Consider the following 21,149-nt stretch of genomic DNA (forward strand, 5'->3'; position numbering starts at 1 on the left):
AGAGTACTAGAAGAGCCCTGGTGATGCCATGAGAGAGTAAGTTTTTTCATTATAGGTTTCTAGGTCTTGTCTATGTGTAGTAGAAACTTGTGATTAGTGTTAGGCAAGGGAGTGTTTTTAAATAATAAAAATTTCCTTCTCTTTTAAAATAGAACATTCTGCTTCAGTGTACCTGCAATTTCTTTAGGGATAATATACCATATTGTGGGAACTGTGGCCATATGCTCTGAGAAAGTGGATAAAACCCATTAGGGTGTGTTCATGGGAGGGACAGGGAGAAGAGTGATTAATGATTAATCAGACAGAAAGCAACTTTGTAGTAACAAAAGCACATCATAAACTTCTTTTTTGCTTTTATCTGTTAGGAATTATCTTTACATAAGTGGTAAATCAGCTTCCGATTTGAATGGAATAATCTCTTTGTTCTGTTGTTATGTTTGGAGACTTAATTTATACCAGTCTTTTCCATCAGCTTTAAAAGGAATCTTTTGTTCTCTGTTCCTTTAAATGTGCATAGAGATGGTGAATGCCTCCATTAGTAATTACATGCAGCTTGCTTTTTGGGCATAAAAACTGAGAATGTTATTGTGGAATGGATAACCTTAAAGTGGCAGTTGGACTAAAAAATTCCATATGCCAACAATATGGTGTATACCACTCCTCTTCTGGAAACCTTAACATATGCTTTCTGCTGCGTAAGTGAATTACACCAGTAAGGGAGGAGTTGTTAAATCCATGTTAAGGGCCAATGTTTAGCAACTTATTCTTGTTCCTTACTTCTTGTAACTTTAGCGTGTCATGTAGTTTTGCTTTGTGCTTTGAAACAAGAAGATATTTTTTTTCCACATAGTGGTATTGGACTGTAGACATGGAATTCCTTTTATGGAATTTAATAAAACAATGAACCAAATAAAACATGGTTCAGTATGTTTTGCACTTAGAAATGCGTAGCCTCAGAACATAAGTGGGATAATTTACAGGTGTCTTCCCCTTTCTGATATAGCTGAAATTTGGATTGATGAAGCAAGTCTTTGAGAAGATGGGAAGGGGGGAGGGGAGGGCAGAACCAAGCAGTGGTTTTAAAGACGTGTTAGCAAACATGTGGTGTTAATGCTAGTTACTGGAAATAATGTCTGAAATCATTAACCAGTTGTTGCAAATGCTAGGGTATGTTTCTTGTTCCCAATCTGTTAGAATTCTTAAATAAAAGCCAAACGACACTTTTTTGCTGATTACTTTTCCAAAGGAGAGAATAGGCCAGTCCTAGTCAGTCCTTGCCTTGAGTACTGCTTAATTTTGGTAGTGGCTTCACATATAACGAAGACTAGCTTTTTATCCCTACTTCTCTGTTGCACAGTTTGTATGTGTTGCTCTAAGCTATTGTGTCTGACTGCATTGTTTTACTAAGTCTTACTGGCTTTGTATTTTTTCACCTCAAACATGAAGACCAAGTATCTACTGTTAGTAATATCAATCTTCTGCTGCCATTTCTCCCTCTGAAAAGCAAGTCAGACTGGCAAACTAAACCTTAAGAAACATTGCAGTGTAATGTGTGTTGTTTTTTTTTTTTTTCCTTTAGTGACACAAATTCTATTCTATCACTTGCTCAGTCAAATGCTGAGAAGCAATTCTTGATACAGAACTTGCTTTTGTGGCCATGGTTTTTAATTCCTGCAAAATTATAACCTTCCTGGCATTTATCTTTAAACACAGCAATCGGAGCGCTTACTAGGGAGCATTGTTGTTATCTAATTTGAACAGTAAAGTGTCTTCTTTTATAACTATATAACTGTTATAAGCGCATGCACTAAATTAATTGTAATGTTTAATTGTGTAATTTCTTCCTTAATTTTTATGACATCAGGCAAGAGACAATTAACCTAAATAATGTCTTGTAATTGGAGTCTAAAGTAACAACTTGTGTTGATGCATGGAAATGCAGGACAGATGAGTGGTTGTTGCAACTATCTGCATTTCAAAAGACACTTTTTATATACAGGATGACTTACTGCATGGTGAGATGAAATGATAAAATAAAGGCTGGATCTTCTTTTCAGTTACCAATATTTCACCAGTAAGTATCTCCTTAAAACATGAGCCTAGCAGCTCAAAACTGAATTGGGGAGGTGGGGGAACTCTGCGTGCATAATATTTGGAAGTAGGTCTAGTTTGCCCCTATAGTAATTTAAGGCCCTAGTGCATTTGTAAGAATATGAAAAACTGGTTAGAGAATCATGAGAGAGGGCAAACCTATCCTTTGTTTACTTTGCCTAGTAATTCAAGTCTATTGAGGTATGACTTGTACTTGCCCCTATCCTGAGAGTAGAACCAAAGTTTTCTGTGAAAATGTACTGAACAACTCACTTTGGAACAAATTTCTTATTCTGAAGTAAATAATGTTCTGGTGCTTCAGAATAATTGTTTACATTATGAATAATGATCAATGGATAACAATACTAGGTGATGAAAGGGGAAAGAAGGAAAAAGCCCTCTTAGCTCCCGAAGGCTTTCCATGATTACTGAAACTGTCAGCTCATATTGACTCTTAAATGATGATGATCTTGATAGCTTTCTCTCACTGAGAGAACACGTGTCAAAACAGTTTCCTAGTACCCTGACTTCATGGGTAGGGTAGGAGACTGATGATTCGTGTCAGTGTTCTCCATTAAAGAGCAGAGAACAGAAACAAGCTGTTCCTGTAGAAAACTTGTGTGTCCTGTTGCTGTTGGCTTAGAATCGTTATGAAGAGACCTTTTGTAATAAAACTGCATTGCATTTTCCATCAATGGTTACACCCACAGAATAGCAAACGTAACCTGATCTTCTTTCACTGAAGGTAAATTTTCCTTGTGCCAAACTTTCAGTGTGTCTGACCTGGGATTGCCGAAGGCAGATCTTATCAGCAAAGATTGCGGTAAAGAAGGTATTAAGGACCTCAGCCGTTTCTGTGTTGGCACCAGCCCCCCCACCTATTCAGCAATGGGCCCACATTTTACCTAGTCTTTATTTTGCTGCTGCTGTACTTACACAAGCATTTTTTTGTTGTCCTTCATGTCCCTCACCAGATTCAACTCCAGATAGACTTTGGGATGTACCCTATCCCTGCATGCTCAGGTAGCATCTCTGTATTCTTCCTGAGTCACCTGTCCATGCATCTACCTCTTGTGTGCTTACTTTTCATGTCAGCTTTGTCAGGAACATTCTGTTTATCCATGCAGGCCTCCTGCCACCTTTGCGTGATTTCCTGCTCATCAGGGTGAACCATCCTGAGTGAGGTGATCCTTGAAAGTCAACCAGCTCTCCAGAACCTCTCTTCTTACTAAGGCTGTATCCCGTGGGATTTCTCCAAGCAGGTCCCTGAAGAGGCCACAGTCTGTTCTCCTGAAGCCCGGGGTCTGATTTGTCTTGTTTCTTCCTTTCAGGATCCTGAATTCCACCATCTCATGGTCACTGCAGCTAAGGTTGCACCTGACCTTTGCATTCCCAACTAGTTCTTCCTTGTTTCTAACAGCAGGGTGCCTCCTCTCTTTGGCTCCTCAATCTGTATCTATCTACTAATGAAAGATGGTATTTAGAGTTTACAGTATGTGATAGGAAAAGTACAGTATTTCTCATTGCAGTGGAGGTAAGCAGTTTTCATATTAAACTGATTTTCTGTGATGGCCTAAGAAGGTTTGACTTGAGCAATTGTCATGCTTGATCTTTGTCCTCAGGTAAATATGGTGCATAAATGAAATGATGAATAATAGAACTGAGAAAAAACGTACTGCTTTGGCTAGTTTTACAAGCTTTACGCTTGGATATCTTTGTGTATGCAGCTTAAAATATCTGGGTATGCTGCAACTGTTGTGGTCTCGTTGCTCTACAAACTAGAGTTGTGACAGTTCTCAGTCACTTGGTTAGGATACAGTAAACCTTGTATGGTAATTCCAAAATTGTCTAAATTCTTTAACTGTCCTAAAAGATACAGATTATTTCAAGGGAGTCTTAATTCAGGTTAGCAGTAGGCAAAGACCAAAAACCTTGTTCTGTAGTGAATGTAAATGCATTTGCAGTTCATGAGGATATTCAGGAGTACTTGATATTCTTGTGGTGGTGTTTATCCAGCAATGCATCTTTTTAAAGTATGTGATAGAAAAGATTGCTTTTTGTCTTTTCTTTTTAATGGACATACTGTTGGCAGTACTAGGCTATGTGTTCTTTTCAATGTGTATCTTCTGTTTGTGGGAATAGTAAAGTATTAAACTTGAACTGCATTTTAGTAGCTGAGTCTGCATGAACTATAAGAGACAGCCTGTCCCTCCTTAAATGCTGAAGAGTGCACAAAAAAATAGCTATAGAAATTATCTTTTTTAACAAGTATAGTCATGGAAGTGCCAAAGTAGCAGTATGAGAGATGGTGGTTATTTCTGTAACCCCTGAATTGATGAGGAGCACTCTGGCCTGTACTGGATAAGTCACAAGTGTCACCTTAGCTAAGTCATTGTGTGATGGCCAACCATCATGACTGTTCTCTTCTGTCTTTCGTTTTTTAAATTTTCATCAAATAGTTGCTATATAATATATGGAGCAGGTACATCAAAATGGGAGGCTTACTCAAGGTTGAACTGGGAGAGTCCATGTTAACTTCCTTGCCCATTCTAGTCTTTCAGCCATTTTCTATCAGCTCTTCAGCTGCAGAAGAGTCTGAAGATTCCTCCTGTCAAGCAGCGAAGCTATTAAAAGCTGTCATCTGGAACTTCAGTTATTCTGGCTGAGTTGCTTCCCCTGCTGTCTTCAAACCTTTTCCTGAGTTTGGAAGAGGCTGCATGTTGCAACTGTTTTTGAGGAGGGAAGCATTATTAAAACTTTCTTTTCTTATGCAGGCCTTGTTTTGTTTGCCTGCACAAATACTTCCTTGGAAGGAGCAGAAACAGACTTCAACCAGACTGATAGTCAGTACATGTGACAGCCAGATAACTTGTAAGTTGCAAGAGTTTTTTGGGTGGATTTGGTTCCTGGTGACCACAAATTTGGTTAGGTTTTGAAAAAATAGACTTCTCATTTACGAGTAAAATATCTATCTGTGCATAAGCAACGAATGGTTAAACTGTTAATCTCAAAATGGGATATAGTAGTACATCATTGAATAAAAGAGTGCTAAGGTTCAGCTGTAGGCAAGCTGGCATGTTCAACCTTCATATCTAAACTCTATGGGAACCTTGCCAGTTGCTAGCATATATCCATGTAGTCACCTAAACTTGCTTAGGAGAAGTTTGAAATACTGAAGTGTGTGATATACTGATGTTTATCTTAAGGGTTATCACTATAAAAAAATGCTGCTTCAAGCACCCAGTCAGAAGTTACTGGGGAGGTTGCTTTCTTTGGTGTATCTATTTGCTTTTAAAATCTTACTTTTTTGTAACTTTGCCCAAGATGACCTCAAGAAGTGTTTCCCATTTCAGCCTCTGAATGTGTATACATGTGTCTAAATATCCTTCAGCTAAGTCTTCAAAAGCTGATTTGGTTACAAAAAGGTCACAGAAACACTCAATAGTTAAAATTTATTCTCAAGTGTAAAAACACTTTCTTAAATTACTGTATAACTTTTACAAGGTTTTTAGGTAAGAGAACAAGTTAGTGAACTGCCTAGTGTTTGTTGGACTACACTAAAAATCACTTTCATAAGCCTTGCTGTCTTTGCAGCTTTTGCAGCATGCTGGTTGTGCTGAATAACAGAGATAAACAAATGGAGTTTCTCTTGAACTCTAGAATAGTAGTGAAAAGGTCACTTTTTATTTAGCTTGCCCTGATAGAATAACAAAAAAAAAAATGGATTGTGAAGGGCTAGTAACTGCCAAACAACTGACTTAACTGTAGCAACTGAAGTGCTGCTTGCTTCTTTGTCACACTTACAAAAAGTTCCCCTTTTCTCAAAAAATCAAGGGATGGGGGTGGGAAGAGTGAGAATCTCGGTAAGTTTTCGTTGGGTTTCAGCTTGAATTCAGTCTTTCTCTGAAAAAAAAAAAAAAGTAATAGCATAGCATTTCTTTTACCTCTTAAGTTAATGCTGGGGAACCTGCATTCCTTAGCTCTCTGACTAAACTCCACTGGCACTTGAGCTGTCAGACCAGACAAGCCCACCCCACCCCCATGCATCAGGAAGGAATGTATTTGTCTGTTAATCTGACTTTATCTTCCCAGCTTGATATCAGTAATTATCATAGTTCAAAGCTATAGAATATAAAGTGTGTTATCTCTCAGTTGCGAGCTAATGTCTGGCTTAATAATTTTGCTCCGGCAATTTGGGAGGAGGGGGAAGTCTCTGACCTGTTCTCCAATTACTCAGGATAGCGAAATACTAAAGAGACTTTATGACCCTGAAGCAGTTACGAACTGCTACAAAGAGTTGTTGCTTAGCCTTTGTTGTGGCAGATCTTGATGTAGTTGTCTTGTACTTTTTAACTTGCAAAGTGCAAACTTCCCTGCACATGGCTTATTAGTTTTAAATATTTTAGTGATGCTGATAACTAACCTTGTTATTGTGTGGCAATGGAGGAAGTAAGCTGTGAGGGGGTTTGTAAACTTGACGGATCTAGCTTCTGCTTTTACAATTGAGCGTAATTCCTTTCTTCAGACAGGTTTTCCAGTTTGCTTGTTAGCTGGCCCAAAAACTTGTATTTCTGTTTCATATAGTATAATGGTTGCTCAGAAGAGTGTTCTCTTCTGTTCCATTGCTTTTAAATTTGGAGCAACTTCCTCAAATAGGACAAAATTGTAAGTGTAGCTTACAAGGGTACCTTCCTGTTATAGGAGATGCTTTTAGTCAGATTTGCAACAATACCGCTGTTTCTCTTCTCAACCACATTCTTGTAGCAGGTAAAGGAACTACATCTCTAAATGTGTTTACCTTTCAAAGATATAAAGGACTTTTCACTACTTTCTATTACACTTCTAAAGGGATTTAATTAATTAGAAATGGTACCTATAACTTCTCAAAGGGGTAGCAAGTATATACTATCAAGTGTTGGTGGCACTTTAATATCTTTATTCTAATGTGGAGTTGATTTTTCAACATTCTTCTAATGTGACACAGCAGTGGCCTGCTGTTATAGGTGAACTGGATAATATTATGTATTTGTGCAGTGCCTGGCACAGTGGAACTCTAAAAGGGTAACAAATTCCAGTGAAAAAAACTTGTGTTGTTTTAAATAAGTTGAACTTTCTGATGTTTCTTTATGATTCGGTGTCAAATTTAAAGATGAATTTTTAAGACAAGTTTATAGAGGCTTTACTTCTGTGCAACTTCAAACTAACAGTGACTAGGATTATTCCTTTTGTATGCAAGAGGTGAAGCCAGACTTTGGCTAGCTTTGCCAACCATGGGAACTTAACAAAATAAGCAGTTTTAGCCTAGATATTTGTATGTACTGGATTGTAACCTTCAAGTTGCTTGCTTATACTACCTAATTTTCCCCTTTGTTTCAATTGAGAGTAGTGGTAGCTTCATGTTAGAGCTACACTGAGAAAGTCTGTCCATCCCATCAAGCGTGTTCAGATGCTACTGCCTACAGTAATGGGGCCAAACAAATCCATTGGTACAAGGAAAAGTCCCACAGGTTTCAGTATTACATGAACTAAGCTTTCCAGTAGGGACTGCAAGAGTAAGAGTAATGCTTTCATAATGCTTTAACTGGGCGAACACAGAGAAGTAGAATGTAATGTGTATAAATGTTAGTCCAAAGCACTGTTTTAGAAGTAGGCTGGCTCCAGCACTGTTTTTGGTGGAAATAGGTTTTAATGGCTGAATGTAGACTGTGTAAGTGGCTAAGAGTAGATTCTACTCAAGATGGCATGGAAGACAATAATTGTTGAGTGAGAATTTTTACCATTTAATTCATTCTACAGACCTAATTTCTCAAAGGAACCTCTGACAACTAGGAACTAGTTAGATTATACCACTCTCATTGGTTATGTCATCCCGTAGCAGAAGATTCTGACTATATTGGTAACATCTGCTGCTATGCCATAGTTTATTAGCCTTTACTGCTTAATCTTGTCAAAGAATAATTTTCTTTTTCAGTGTGAGTCAAGAAATAAATAGCAAATGCTCTTGGAAGTAGTTATATTTAAAGCTTTTTTGGATGTGAAAGGTAGTTTGTTACTTGACCACATAGAAGGTTTAAGTTTTATTAAAAACTAATTTTAACAGCAGAGTAAGTCTTCATCTACTCAGAACTAATGCCAGATCAGACATTTCTTTGTTTTATTTTTAATATCCTTTATCAGTTATTTCTTCTTAGTGGCTGCTTTCTAATAGTTTGCAAATTCTTTGTGATGACTCTGCACATAAGCAGCTTGTCTTCTACATGCTGAATTCCTTGCAGAGCTGGTATAAGTGGTCACGAGCACTGAAGGCAAAATCAAGCTGGAAAATCACATAATACCAGGTTTCTGGCACACTTACCTTTTTAATGGTGCTGTAAATGAGCACTGTCCCTTGGAAAACAGCCCACCATTTCTAGTCCTTATTCTGTTTAATGTAACTAGATATTGTTGTAGCTAATTAAAACATCACATTTAACATGCGAGCAATGATTTACACCATTAACTTATTGTACACTTGAATTAACTGTTACTCAAATAAAATGAGACTCTTATGAAAGACAAATTGTCCAATATGCTACAGAAGATGGATAATTGCTATGAAATACCATGTTAGTACATATCTTGCTGGTGAAGAAACATTTACTGTGGGAGGGCTTATGCCAAAAGGTGACTGCTGCAAGTTTCTGTTGCTTCAACCATATATTAGTGAACACATGAAGGTATTTTTAATATAATATTAAAAACGCAGTGAAAAATGTTACTTTATCAATAAAGCTAATTTTAGATGAGTGTTTCCCTTGAGGGAAACACTAGGATTAAACAAAGTCAATGAGGGACAGAACTCTGTCTAGTTCCTGCATTTGCCGGTTGACTTAAGTGAATAGATTAAGGTAGCATCTCTTATGTGTTCCTTCTCTGCCTCAGTACATTATTTAGCACTAAACCCATTTAGTTTTTGTAACCTATCAAGGTAATGGAAATGGATACTTGCTTGATGGGACTGCAGATAAATAAGCCAGCACTTATGACAGGCAGATGGGAACAAGTTCAGTAACTTGGAAGAGTGTCATGGGAAGAGGCGGGGGGAATTGTCATGAGAATTTCAGAATTGCTTAGAATGAAGGATGGTCTCATTACAGTGGCTCTGGCAAAATAGTTACATTTAGAACATGTTAAAAAGCAGTGTCACGTAAATGGTGGGGTGGTGGGTATTCTTCCATTTATCTACTAATAAATGCATTGTCCCATCAGGTGCTAAAAATGAGTCTTTATTCTGATTTGCTGTGTCTTAAAATCAGTGATGATTGATATTCCTCCTTCCCCTGCTATCAGAGGTGTTCAAAGCTGCTTTTTCTTTCTCATGCTTATAAATTTTGTCTTCCTGCAGGGAACTGTTACTGTCTTGAACTTGGAAAAAAATTTTGTTACTCTGGAACCACTGATGCTCTAGGAGGGAGCTCATAAGGGAAGCAGTGCTGATTGTTCTTTCTGTGGAAGAGGGAAAAATCGGTGTTGAACAGGCTGGTATTCAGAAGTCAGTACAAGTTCGCATATAATGAATAGAAGATTCTAAATTCAGTGTCTGGTAACCAACCTACATTTTCACTTGTGGTATATTAAAATGCCTCATCTAGTTAACAATACCTGTCAAATTAGCAGTGTTTTAAAAAAGTAAAATGGGTTATAAAAAGGAACAACAGATTTTGTAGTTAACTAAATATCAAAGTGAAATTAAGGAATTTATAGCGGACATTTGCCTTGCACCTGATTTAGTCAGACATCTTAGAAATGTGAGAGGAACTTGTTCAAGAAGTAATAGAGAGCACATATTAATTTGTCTTTTCTTTTTTCAGCTCCTTGAATAATTTCTGTGCCAACACATGGATAAGTGAAATACCAGTTTAATAACATTGTTACAGAGACCACCAACTTAGTTTGTCATTCTGATGAAGGAAAAAACCAGCCTGGGGAGAAAGTCTGTTACTACCTGTGTGAAGCTGTAGCTTGGGTTGGTTTAGAGACTGTGTGCAGTATAATATTTATCTATATTAGGAACACAAACTCTCACAGGCCACTCTGCTGTATCTGGGAAGAAATCTTTCTTCCACTTGATATAATCTATGAACTTCCTATGGTGAGGCTTTTTATTACTCTGGTACTAACAGAACCAAAAAGCCTTAGTCTTAAGTAAACTTTCTAGATACTTCTACTTGACTTAACACTTGGAAGGCTGGAGGGACAGGATGCATCTCAATTACTAGGGGGGAGCAGGCGCAGTTGCTTGCTTTTCAGAGAAGCACCTGAATAAGGAGAGAATTTAGCTCTGTGATATCACATGTGTTATCTTTTAGTACAGTACTAATCTGTGTATACATCTGCAGCAGGATTTATGTTAAGAGCTGCTCTGAAACTTACTGGTGATTCACAGGCCTGGGTACATGGAAATGAACTGGAAGAGCTTTTGGAGTCTGCATGCTGTTTGGTATGAGGCAGTTTCCTTAGACTTCCTTGTAAGGTAAAAGTAGCTAGTTGCAGCTGTGAATCTCATTTGTAGAGCACAATTGCTGTATCTTATTTTTCCAGGTGAGTTTTTTATATGCTTAAAGGTGAGAGCTGACTTATGTTATTTAACTGAAGTGGAGTTATAATGTCTTAAAGGAGTTTTAACTCGGAAGTACTGGTTTAGAAGAAGAAACTTTTTTCTCTTGATAAAAGAACTAATTTCTAAATTACAATAGTTCTGTAGAAAGTCTCATATAATCAGTATATGCTTTTGTTTATGTGAAGTTGTGCATCCTGTAATTAGCTAAATCTTCCAAGCCTCAGCTTTGTACTGGTAACAGAGTAAGTAGACAATAGCAGTGTGAATAAAAGTCTTTTGGTACCCAAATGATGTCACTTTCTGGTTTCCGTATGGTTCTTGTTTCATAGTTATGTATTTTACTTGGACAGCAGAATTTCCTTAGCCTCAAGCCAATTGATTTGTCTTAATCGTGAGTGTAGACAGGTAGGTCAGTTTGCTGCTATTAGGGACCAGATGGCTGGAGTGTTCTAATTTACTTGACTTATTGCCAGATGACTTTGAAATTGTACCTTGCTATGCCTGGAATGCAGTCTCCAGGGTAATCGTGAGAAAACCAGGAGCCAGTATACAGCTTCCATATTAACTGAAAGGCAAAGTAGATAGGCTCTAGTTCAGTGGTCTCTTTAGGTTCCTGGCCTGAAGGAAAAGTGGTCCTGTTGCCTGATGTCACTGGTAGTATATGTGCATTGTTTTTTGATTTAAACTAGAAGCAGGAAGAGAATTCAGCTGCATATGTCCTTGGACTTATTGTTCAGTCTCTAATTGCATTGGCCTATTCCCCTACAGGTAAGTAGAAAAACTTAAAGCTGCTTAAAACAGTGTTAAACTCACTAATTGCAAGTGACACATCTATCCCAATTATAATTCAAAGCAAGATGAGAGCGGAATGATGAAGAAATTGGAAATATGCTTTGATAAATGCTTCCAAGAGAGCCTTTGAAGGAAAAAGATAGTTTTGTGTTGAGAGGAAAAAAAGTTGCATTATTGTACCTTGTTATAACTGACTCCTTTCAGTCTTATTGGATGAGAAGGATTAGATTGTCAGGAGTAACCTATAAACCTGTTCTCTTAGGCTTTTCTAAAAGCACTTCAACATTACTTGTCTCTTCTGTTCACAGAAAGTTCGTCTTTACTGGAAGCTGTTTGTCATCTGGTGATAATTTTTGAGTGACTTGTGAAATTCAGGTGTGACCAAGAAATTTCATGATGTACCCGAAAGCTCTTTGACTTGCATCTGGCAAAACGTTATGCTTTCCTGCTATGCCAGGATGTATGCAATTCTGTTTTGCTAACACTTACCACGTGGATTATGGTAGTGAAGAGTCAGGGCATGATAAAACAACATTCACTCCAACAGCTGTATCTCTAAGACTGAGCTGAGTGAAATAGCTTGAAATATCAACAACTGGATCTGCTTGATACTGTAACTAAAAACAGAACATGGGTTGCAATCAAAATACTGTGACTGACAACAATGAAGGTAAACAGCTCAGTCCTGTTTGCTTCTCTTTTGCTGCCAGAGCTCCTTCCCAAAAACTTTCCATGTAATTTGGCTCCAATGACTGGTTTCACAAAGGGAAACCTGAACAGTTGTGAAGTAGTTATTGAGCCCTTGACGCTTTTTAACTGACTGAGCCAAACTGTCTCTGAACTCAGTTTGAGATAAAGGACCTGCTTTCTAGGCCTTCAGTAGACAAGCCTTGTGGGGAGGGATGAAGTCCATGAAAAGTATAGAATAAAAACTGGATACCATGAACTTCAGTCATAGTTTTCCTTATATTGTCATGTGTGAGTAAGACCTCCTCACTCTGTCACCTGAATTCAAAATGCTTTCACAAAGATTTAATTCTCTCTGCCTATGTTGTATTTTTTCGTCTGGACTGAAACGTACATCATCTATGCCAGCAAGGAGCAGGCATAGATCTGGTGGAACTTTGGCTTGCTTCTAGCTCTGCTTGATGGATTGTTCATAGTCTTGAAATCTAGGACAGTTTTACTTTCTTAAAATGCGGGGTGGGGAGAAAGGACTGGCAACTCTGTTTTGAGATGGATTCTAGAAATGGATATGCAATGTAGAGACTGCTGTCCTTGTAGAGTTACAGCAAATACTTAAGTTTACTTTTTCAGGACAGACATCTAAAGAAATAGAGAAAGAAGTTGCAGAGAGCTTCATGGAACTGCACTGACATACAACAAACTTCTGATGTGAGATTTAATGTTCCCGTTGTCATGTCACTATTATTCCTGGCAGCTTGAAAACATGTAATAATGCATAAACCAGCAACTGGATTTTAATGTGAGATGGCTTATGGTAAAGTTGCTTTTACAGCATACAGACTAGATCACTTTGAGTGGTACTTTGATTTGTGAAGCACAACTCATACTGTAGCTTATTCCTTGGGAGACACCTGGAGCTCTGCTAGTGTTACAGCCAGGGCTGTATATCTTCACGGGATGATGATGCAGGAATATTCTTAGGCTCCTTGCTAAAATGACAGATGTTTTAAATTAGCTTCTGGAACATTGCAAGAACTAATTCTTCTAAGGTCTTCCTTTTTAACTGGGTAAATTGTATAAGCTGCAAGGAAAATTTAACTTCTAGCATTTGGCAAATTGCCAAATTGTTATTGTCAATATAGGCATTCAGAAGACTCTTTGTTTAAAAAGAAAAAACAAACAAACAAAAACCCACCCCAAACAATAAACTTCAGACTTTCATCTTAAATATTTGGATGTTTTATTCTATATGATACATGGAGTTTGTACTTTCAAACTTCTAGAAGTTAAGAGAACTAGATATTACTGGGTGTTTGTGGTATCTTTGTTTAAACAAACTCTTAAAGAATTATAGAAGCTGAAACTATTTCCCCTTCTCACTGAGCAGCTCTTCTTTGCTATATCCAGCAGGCTAAGAAGATGGGAAAGGGACCTTGTGGGGTGCTTATGTCTTGTCTTTCCTGCAGTAGAAGCAGATGTGACAAAAAGCTGCAAAACTGGTTATAAGGAAAAACCTCAGCCTGATCAGAAAGTTTTCTTCGTGCTTTTCCATAGAGAAAATAGTCCCCAGCAGGAAGCTTAAAACGTACTGATCTTATACAAATCAGTGGCAGATAAGAGTGCATGAAACCGACAAGCAAGGTTAAAAGCCAAAAGCTGCAGGAAATCTCAATCTCCTGATTCTTCTAGCTGCATTCCTAGAAGGCTGTTCAGTGGCCATATATGTACCCTGACTTGTGTGTGGCCCATTTCCTTTAAAGTTCTAGACTTGTTGGCTTCTTGTTCACTGTTGTTAAGTAGCAGGGAAGTAGCTCATTCTTTATCTCGATTCAACTGGTTTGCCTCTAATCTCCCAAAGAGTGTGGAAATGGGTATGGATGGGTGGAAGTTGTAACTATGAAACTGTCTTGATAAGTTTTACTTGAGAGCTTCCCTTCCTCTGTGCTGCTCTGGGCAGGTACAGCGTTCAAAAGTTATGGTCTCTTTACTGGGTTAACCAGTGCAGTTTCTTTGGAACCATGAGTAATGGGTGCATCACTATTACTTAAAAGCAGAAACTTCCTTTCCATGGAGACTGTTCCTTCCTAGTTAGTTAGGAAAAAAGTATCATAGGAGGTAAGAATATCTGAAACCCAAGTAGGAATCCTTTTTTTTCCCCACATGTATACTGTTGGATAGAAATAATATCTGGGAAACCTGTATTATTGTTCTGTATTAGCATGAAGCTTGACAAGCCTTTTATCTGAAATAGGGTATGTGTAGATATTTTGTCTTAAGGGGCGGGGGGGGGGGGGGGGGGGGCGGAATCTTCATTCCCTTGGTATTGGAGTATGGAGAAGGTAGAGTTGAGTGAATCTCTACCTTGTGTTATACTGCAACGTGTCCAAAAATTGCTTTGCCCATGTAAAATTCAGTCTGAAGAAACTGGATCTTATTAAAACAAAAAGTAAGAATCAAAATGAAAAATCCCTCTAACCACAAAGCTAACAAGGGGAACCTACAAAACTCTTTTGGGATTGTGTATATTTAGTCATGAATGTTGCTTCACATTTTGAGACTTAGCCTGTTAAATGGTATGAGGAGTACATTTGTTCTTTACATTCCGTATCTATACCTTGGCTACAAATGCAAAGAGCAACTTCTGGAAAGGTTAATAGCTATTTAAATATGAAATGCTTTCCTTTGAGCCACAGGGTTTTATGTTTAAACAGATTCAGTGAGTATGTGCTGTATTGGTGCTTAAAATATGGTAGAAAGTCCTTTCCTCTGGAAAGGCAGGGGACCCTTTTAATTGAGGCCTCATGGGAACTGTCTGAAATCTTGTGTCCTGTCTGTGTGCTGTATAGTGCTGAGGATATTGAAGGAATGAGTATTTCTGCTTTGTGATGGACTTGGAAGAGAAATTATCTGTTTTTGGAGTTTAGGACAAAGACTGTCTGTTTCAGGAAAGTTTTGAGATTAAAACTCTCCACAAAAAATTAAAATGCAAATTGACTTATCCTATATGTTACTTTCATTTGAAGATTAAAGATCCTAGCTAGGCATAGCAAAGAATGTCCATATATATGTATAGATACATAAAGTGCATATATAGTGTGTATGTATAATCTATAATTAGTGGATAATGCTTCTTTGAGTAGTGAACTTGGATATATCCTTTTATAGAAGAGACTTATGCTTTTGTCTGAATGAAGAAATGCTTTGTATGGTCTAATAAAACTAGAAGTAACTTATATCAAGCATCAAGTGTGTTGTAACTTGAGCAGAAATTGTTTCTTGGTTGCTCCTGACTGGCTGTTCAATATAAAATAGTGATAATGATTGCTAGAATGATCTTCGACTGGAAGCTGCCCTCCACCCTCCCATTGTAATCTTTATTTTTTGTGCATTCTTTTAAAACTGTATATCTTCTGAAATACTTTGTTTTACATAAACTGAACTATATGCAGATTGGTACAGCTGCAAGAGACAGAAATCTTGAAACCTCCCAGTGGTTCTCTGGAAATAAAGTATTACTCTTCATTTTTCACCTGGTGACAGTTTTCTGTCTGAACAATGTATAATCCAAAATTTATGCAAATTACCCCTTTTCTGTGTCATCTTTATCGTGCATGTGTGCATATGAACATGTGAGAAATATGAAAAATGTGCTTCACGAGTGCAATGGAAATAATTAAAACAAACCAAAGCAGGCATACATGACCCACCAGAGAGTAACCCTATCCAAAGAAATGGGGCATGAGATACGCTTATTGTCCTCCTGAGGCACTGCTGTGAAGTTTAGGAGTCAAAGCAACACTGCAGTGCTGTGTACTGGGAGGGAGCATGGCTGTTTAGTGAGCCTACACTTAAGAGACAGAAACCTATCATAAAGTTGAAGACCTCTAACTTCCTCTCTGCTCTTCCCTTCGTTACTTACAAATACCTATGTGACTACTTGTGAGTGTAGTACTAATAAAAAAAAAAAAAATGTAGGCTAGGCGGACTCTGTATTTGAACCAAATAAAACACTAGGGACAATGTAGTTCTGTAAAGCCCCTCTGAAAAGGACCAGACTAGGGACACAAAGTTTTTGGCAAGTGGCATAAACTTGCAAGGAGATGGTGCTTCTGGAAGGCTGTACAGCATTAGAATTGGCAAGTGCTGTGCATACTGGCACACTACAACTTCTGTCAAAAACCAGCAAATCTTTAAACACCAGCTGATCAGGGATTTTCAGGGCTATCTTGTCTAGCTTGAGCAGGCCTGGCAGCTCTTAACACAAACTAGTGTCTGGGTTAAAGACCTTCTGCTTTGTGATGCCTTTCTGAATAGCTTATTCAGCTGGAAAATACAGTGAACAAAGGAGCTGGAAATATTTTGTCAAGTTGGTGATCTCACAGTCCAGAGAGCCAGCTACCAGTTACAAAGACTTCTATTGTGTAACACAAGAGCTAGTGTATAGAAAACTCCAGATCTTACTCTATCTCTTTCTTTATTAGCTTCTACATAATTATTTTTGCCTAAAGGCTGGTGTGAATGTGGATGTGGGGGTCTATTCTCAGTAATTAACTACATTTTTCAAATAGACTAGGTTGAATAGCAAAATGGGGGTAATTTTTTTTTTTTTAACTTTGAACTTTATTTCTGACTTGTGGGGATTAGGAGGGAGGGAAGCCTACAGAGTTCAGTGATTAAGTTTTTACAACTAAGTGTGGTAAACAAATAGTATTGTTTCTGTGGAGAGTGGGAAGAGGGGAAAAGTGCCCCCTGCCCCTCCCACCCCAATTTAGTAGAGGTGTTGGCAGGAAACAACATATGGTTTCTGAAGCATTAGACTAACCACAGTCTATAGTGGTCTCAAAAATAGACATAGCAACAGCAAACCTAGTGAAAGGAATTATCATTAGTACAAATGATTTTTTTTTTGTTGCTATTTTGCATTTGTTTTCATCTAGGCTTTACAGTGAAATTCTGAATCTTAAGTATGACTTTTTTCTCCTGCAGGTTGGAAAAGAGACTGTGCAGACAACAGAAGACCAGATCTTGAAAAGGGATATGCCACCAGCATTTATCAAGTAAACTCATTTTATTGTAAATCTTCTATTATAGGTATAGGAAACCTGTTCCAATGATAGATCATTGTTACTCATTTCTGCTGTACAGATTAGAAAATACTCTTATGTTTAAGTAGCTCTTTGGGGTCTTGAAGCTGATCTTTGCCAGGAATGACCTTTCTGCCAACGGTGACTTTTCTTCTTATTCTGTATATGCGGGTACATATCTAAGGTGTTTCTTCCTTAAAAGAAAAAAATTCAGAGTAACAATGGAACTTACTTATGTGCTGTTGTAGTTTTGCTAAACAGCGTCAGAGATAACATGGTGTTCTCAATCTTTCCTATTCATTTGGTTGGTGGAAAAGTGTGAATTTGTCAATATAGGCAGCTGATGCATGATATAACTGCCTGGAAATCTAATATATTTGAAGAACAGTGACTGACACTCTTAATTCCACGGCTCAGTGTCAAGGATAACTGACTTTCTCCTTCTGCTGCCTTAAGCCTTAAAAATCATACATCACTTCTTGTTGCGGAATTGCCAAGCTTCTTACTGCCAACGGACAAACTTTCACTGAAGTGACTTTGCCCTACAACCTACTGAATGTAGTGACTGCTCTATTAGTGTTGTCCAGTTTGTACAGAATGACTGAATATTTTACTGTATTCCCAAACACAAGAGAGGCAGATAGTCAAAAAAAGAAAGCATTGAGGCAACTAATAAAATACTAAAATGGAGAACAGAGATGATGTCTATAAAGAAAGTTTCTGTTAAGCAGTGAAAAAGGATTTAGTTTATTGCATTGTAGGCTGACAAAATGAATGATTAAAAAAAATTCCTAGGACCAGGTAGTATTAGCATAAGAGTTCAAGAATGAAATAGCTGAATTACTAGTGAAGTACACTCACTCTCTCATTTGAGACCACGCGGTATGTCAATCAAGGTGATGCTACTACCTGAGAAACTTTCTAGGGGAATCTGGGTAACAGGAGGTCTATAGGTCTGATGTACCTTTGGAGCAAATGACTAGAAATTCTGTACTAGAGAAGAGAATTAACAGATCCCAAATACATATGATTTGCATTGGGTGAATTGACTGTTCCTGTGGAGGGAAATTCTGCCTTATAAATCTGTTGGTGTTCTTAGAAATATCACAAATGGGGATAAGGGTAATCCAGGTGATATAGTATACACCGATTTCTAAACTTTTTGGCAAAGTCTGAAGGCTTTTAAGAAAATGAAGTAGTCACAGGAAATAAGAAAAGTTCTTGTATGGAAAAGGGAAAATTGAAAATGAAAGGAAAAATTACATGGTTAACCGTGACAATGGTGGGAGGTAAGCCATGGTCAGTAGGGCTCTAGAGATCTCTGCTGGGATTATGCTTTTCACCATGTTCCTAAATGCCCTGGAAACCAGGATGAGCTGTGAGTCAAAAGTACTTGCTGATGATGTGAAGTCTTACACAGGGTTGTGAGATTAATGGATGACTGAGAAATTACAGCAGGACCTTATTAAACTGAGTGACTTGATATTAAGCGTGGATGAAATTATTTTGAAAGATCTGAAATGATGCACACATGGGAGAGCAGCAGCTCTAGCTTCAGATAGGGTGATTGACTCTGAACTGGCCATTTCCAATGGTGAGCAAGGTCTTGGAGCTGTGATACATTGGCGAGAGCATCCATTATATGCTCATTAGTGGTCAAAAAGTAAACCAAATGTTAGGTTTATCAGTAAAGGCTGAGAGACCAAAATGTCACTGTAGGTTTTTCTCCCACACCTTGAATACTGCATGCACTTGTGATCCCTAAATTTTCGAAACACTGTAGTAGAACTGGAAAAGCTCATAGAAAGACTTTGAGAGCAATCGAAGGTCAGGAATTGCTTCTGTATATAAGGTAAAGCTAAGTACGCTGGAGCTCTTCAGCTTGGGAAAGGTGGCAGAGGGGATCGGGGCCCTGGCAAAGGTCTAAGGAAGTATGAGTTACATGGAGAAGATGGAAACTTGCGCTTCTCTTCCTGTGCAAGAACTTGATGGGGGCATTGCTTTAAGCTAGTAGTTTATAAACCAACAATAGGGAGAGCTGCTTTTTGTAGCAAGTTATGTACTGTTAAAATTCTTTGTATAAGTTTGGAGGTTAATAGATAAGTACTTAGAGGAATCCATTGTGGGTTATCAAATAGACAAAATGCAGGAAATCCTAAGAACTGAAAATAGTTGGAGGATGGGAGAGTGCCCAGAGGAAGTACGATAAATGCTTATCCTGTTCTTAACCTTCCTTAGGCATCTACTTTCAGCTACTTTTGGAGACAGGATACTGAACTAAATGTGCCTTTGATACAATCCACTACAGTATTTATAATGCTGTGTTCCTGGTGTGTGATCTTGTTTGGGTGTAGAGGGGTTTGATTTTTTTTTTGAGGGGAGAGTTTATGTATTGAAATGAGACCAAAACTTTTCTTCTTTCTTGATGAGTTGCATACAAACATGTAATTTTGATTGTGCTCATTTTCTAGGATGTGTAGAGTTTTTAGTTAATTTCCAGGTTCTTGTTCACCTAGACAAGTAAGGGATTAAGGAAAAGAGATTTTCTTAATTGCTATACTGCAACCAGTCTTTGATCAACACTTAGCAGATTGTGGAGACTGAAATAGTTAAATTACTGTAGAAATGTGATACAAGCACTGCTGAATAGTACCACTTTATGCTGGGTGCAAGAACTTTTTCTGCAGCAATTCATGACTGCTTGAATTGTGACACAATGAAAAATGGGAAACAAAGCTGGCTGTCACAGTAGTGAAACCTACTTCGCGTACTACTTATTTGTCTAAGATGTAGTAACATGAGTTAGGAATGTTCAATGACCTTTGTGAATGACAATCTATTGCATTTGTTGTGTTTTGTTAATCCAGAGTCTATATCAAAATGAACTAGTACATGTTAACAGTTCCTTGTTAACACTATGGAGTGTATTGTCACCGATATCTGTGTTGTAGGGACAAGTGACAGTCACAGGTGAGCTGCCGAGGGAGTCTTACCTGTTCTTTCATTAAAGAGCAGGATTTGGATGCAGGAAGTGGAACAGATGAGGGTTGTCATCTTCTTTCCTGAGAGGAGGGGTTTTTGTTTCTAAAGTGTTAGTTCAGGAATTGGCACTCCTCTTTAAGGAAGTGCTCCAGCAGAACTTGTACTGGCACATGGATGATGGGGTAAGGAGCAGTGTGCATGTGCTAGCACCGCATTCCCTGTCCATAGTTTCCCCATTCAAAAGGACCACCAGTGTTGAGGGAAGCACTCTTGGAGGATGAGGGAGAAGATCTTTTCAAAGACTTGGGTTTTGGCTTGCCTGAGACTGGCATTGATGGTTCATGATGGATATATATGATGGTAATATGTAAAGTTTTTCAGTCGGAGTGTGATTGTGCAGCAAAATAATTTGGCTGCTGAGAAGCTATCATGCATCTCTTTGCTTGCTACTGCCATAAACCACATTGGAACTATTGACCTAGAGTTAAAAAATGCTGTGTTCTTTATCTTAATTGTCTTAATCACCAGGGAGTATGAGTAATGCATAAAATTTACATCAGATGTTTTGCAATGTATTCATATTACTTGTTACACTTCTCTTGTAAAGAAGTAAACTGTAAAAAGAAAAAGCTGTAATCTGTAGGCAAAGAATAGGGTAACACCTGATTTGTTTACGCCGAGAATAAAAATATATCTGCATTTAACTCGCACATGCAAACTCATTTAATAAATCAAGCAGTAATGCTGTTCCATATTAACATTATTTTGGTAGCCAAGCTGGAGCTGCATTGCTGGTAACTGTATTAACAAATTAATGTTAATGTAAAATATTTGCTTTTTATTTTATATTTCTAGAACTGCAAGTAATCTAAACTGTAGTGAGTAAACTCACTACAACTTAAATGATTAGAAAT

General features: G+C 37.9%; 1 protein-coding gene across 2 annotated transcripts in view; it reads left to right on the plus strand.

Annotated features, from left to right (window-relative positions):
* The window catches only part of VCL (vinculin), a 64,058-nt gene that overhangs the window by 6,130 nt on the left and 36,779 nt on the right, over positions 1–21,149 (plus strand). For both annotated transcript variants that reach the window (XM_082309350.1, XM_082309348.1), the window contains exon 2: positions 17,156–17,226. In XM_082309350.1, coding sequence (XP_082165476.1) covers positions 17,156–17,226 — 71 coding nt within the window. The remainder of the gene's footprint in view (positions 1–17,155; positions 17,227–21,149) is intronic.

This window comes from Platalea leucorodia (assembly GCF_965183815.1).
Source record: "Platalea leucorodia genome assembly, chromosome: 4".
NCBI lineage: Eukaryota > Metazoa > Chordata > Aves > Pelecaniformes > Threskiornithidae > Platalea > Platalea leucorodia.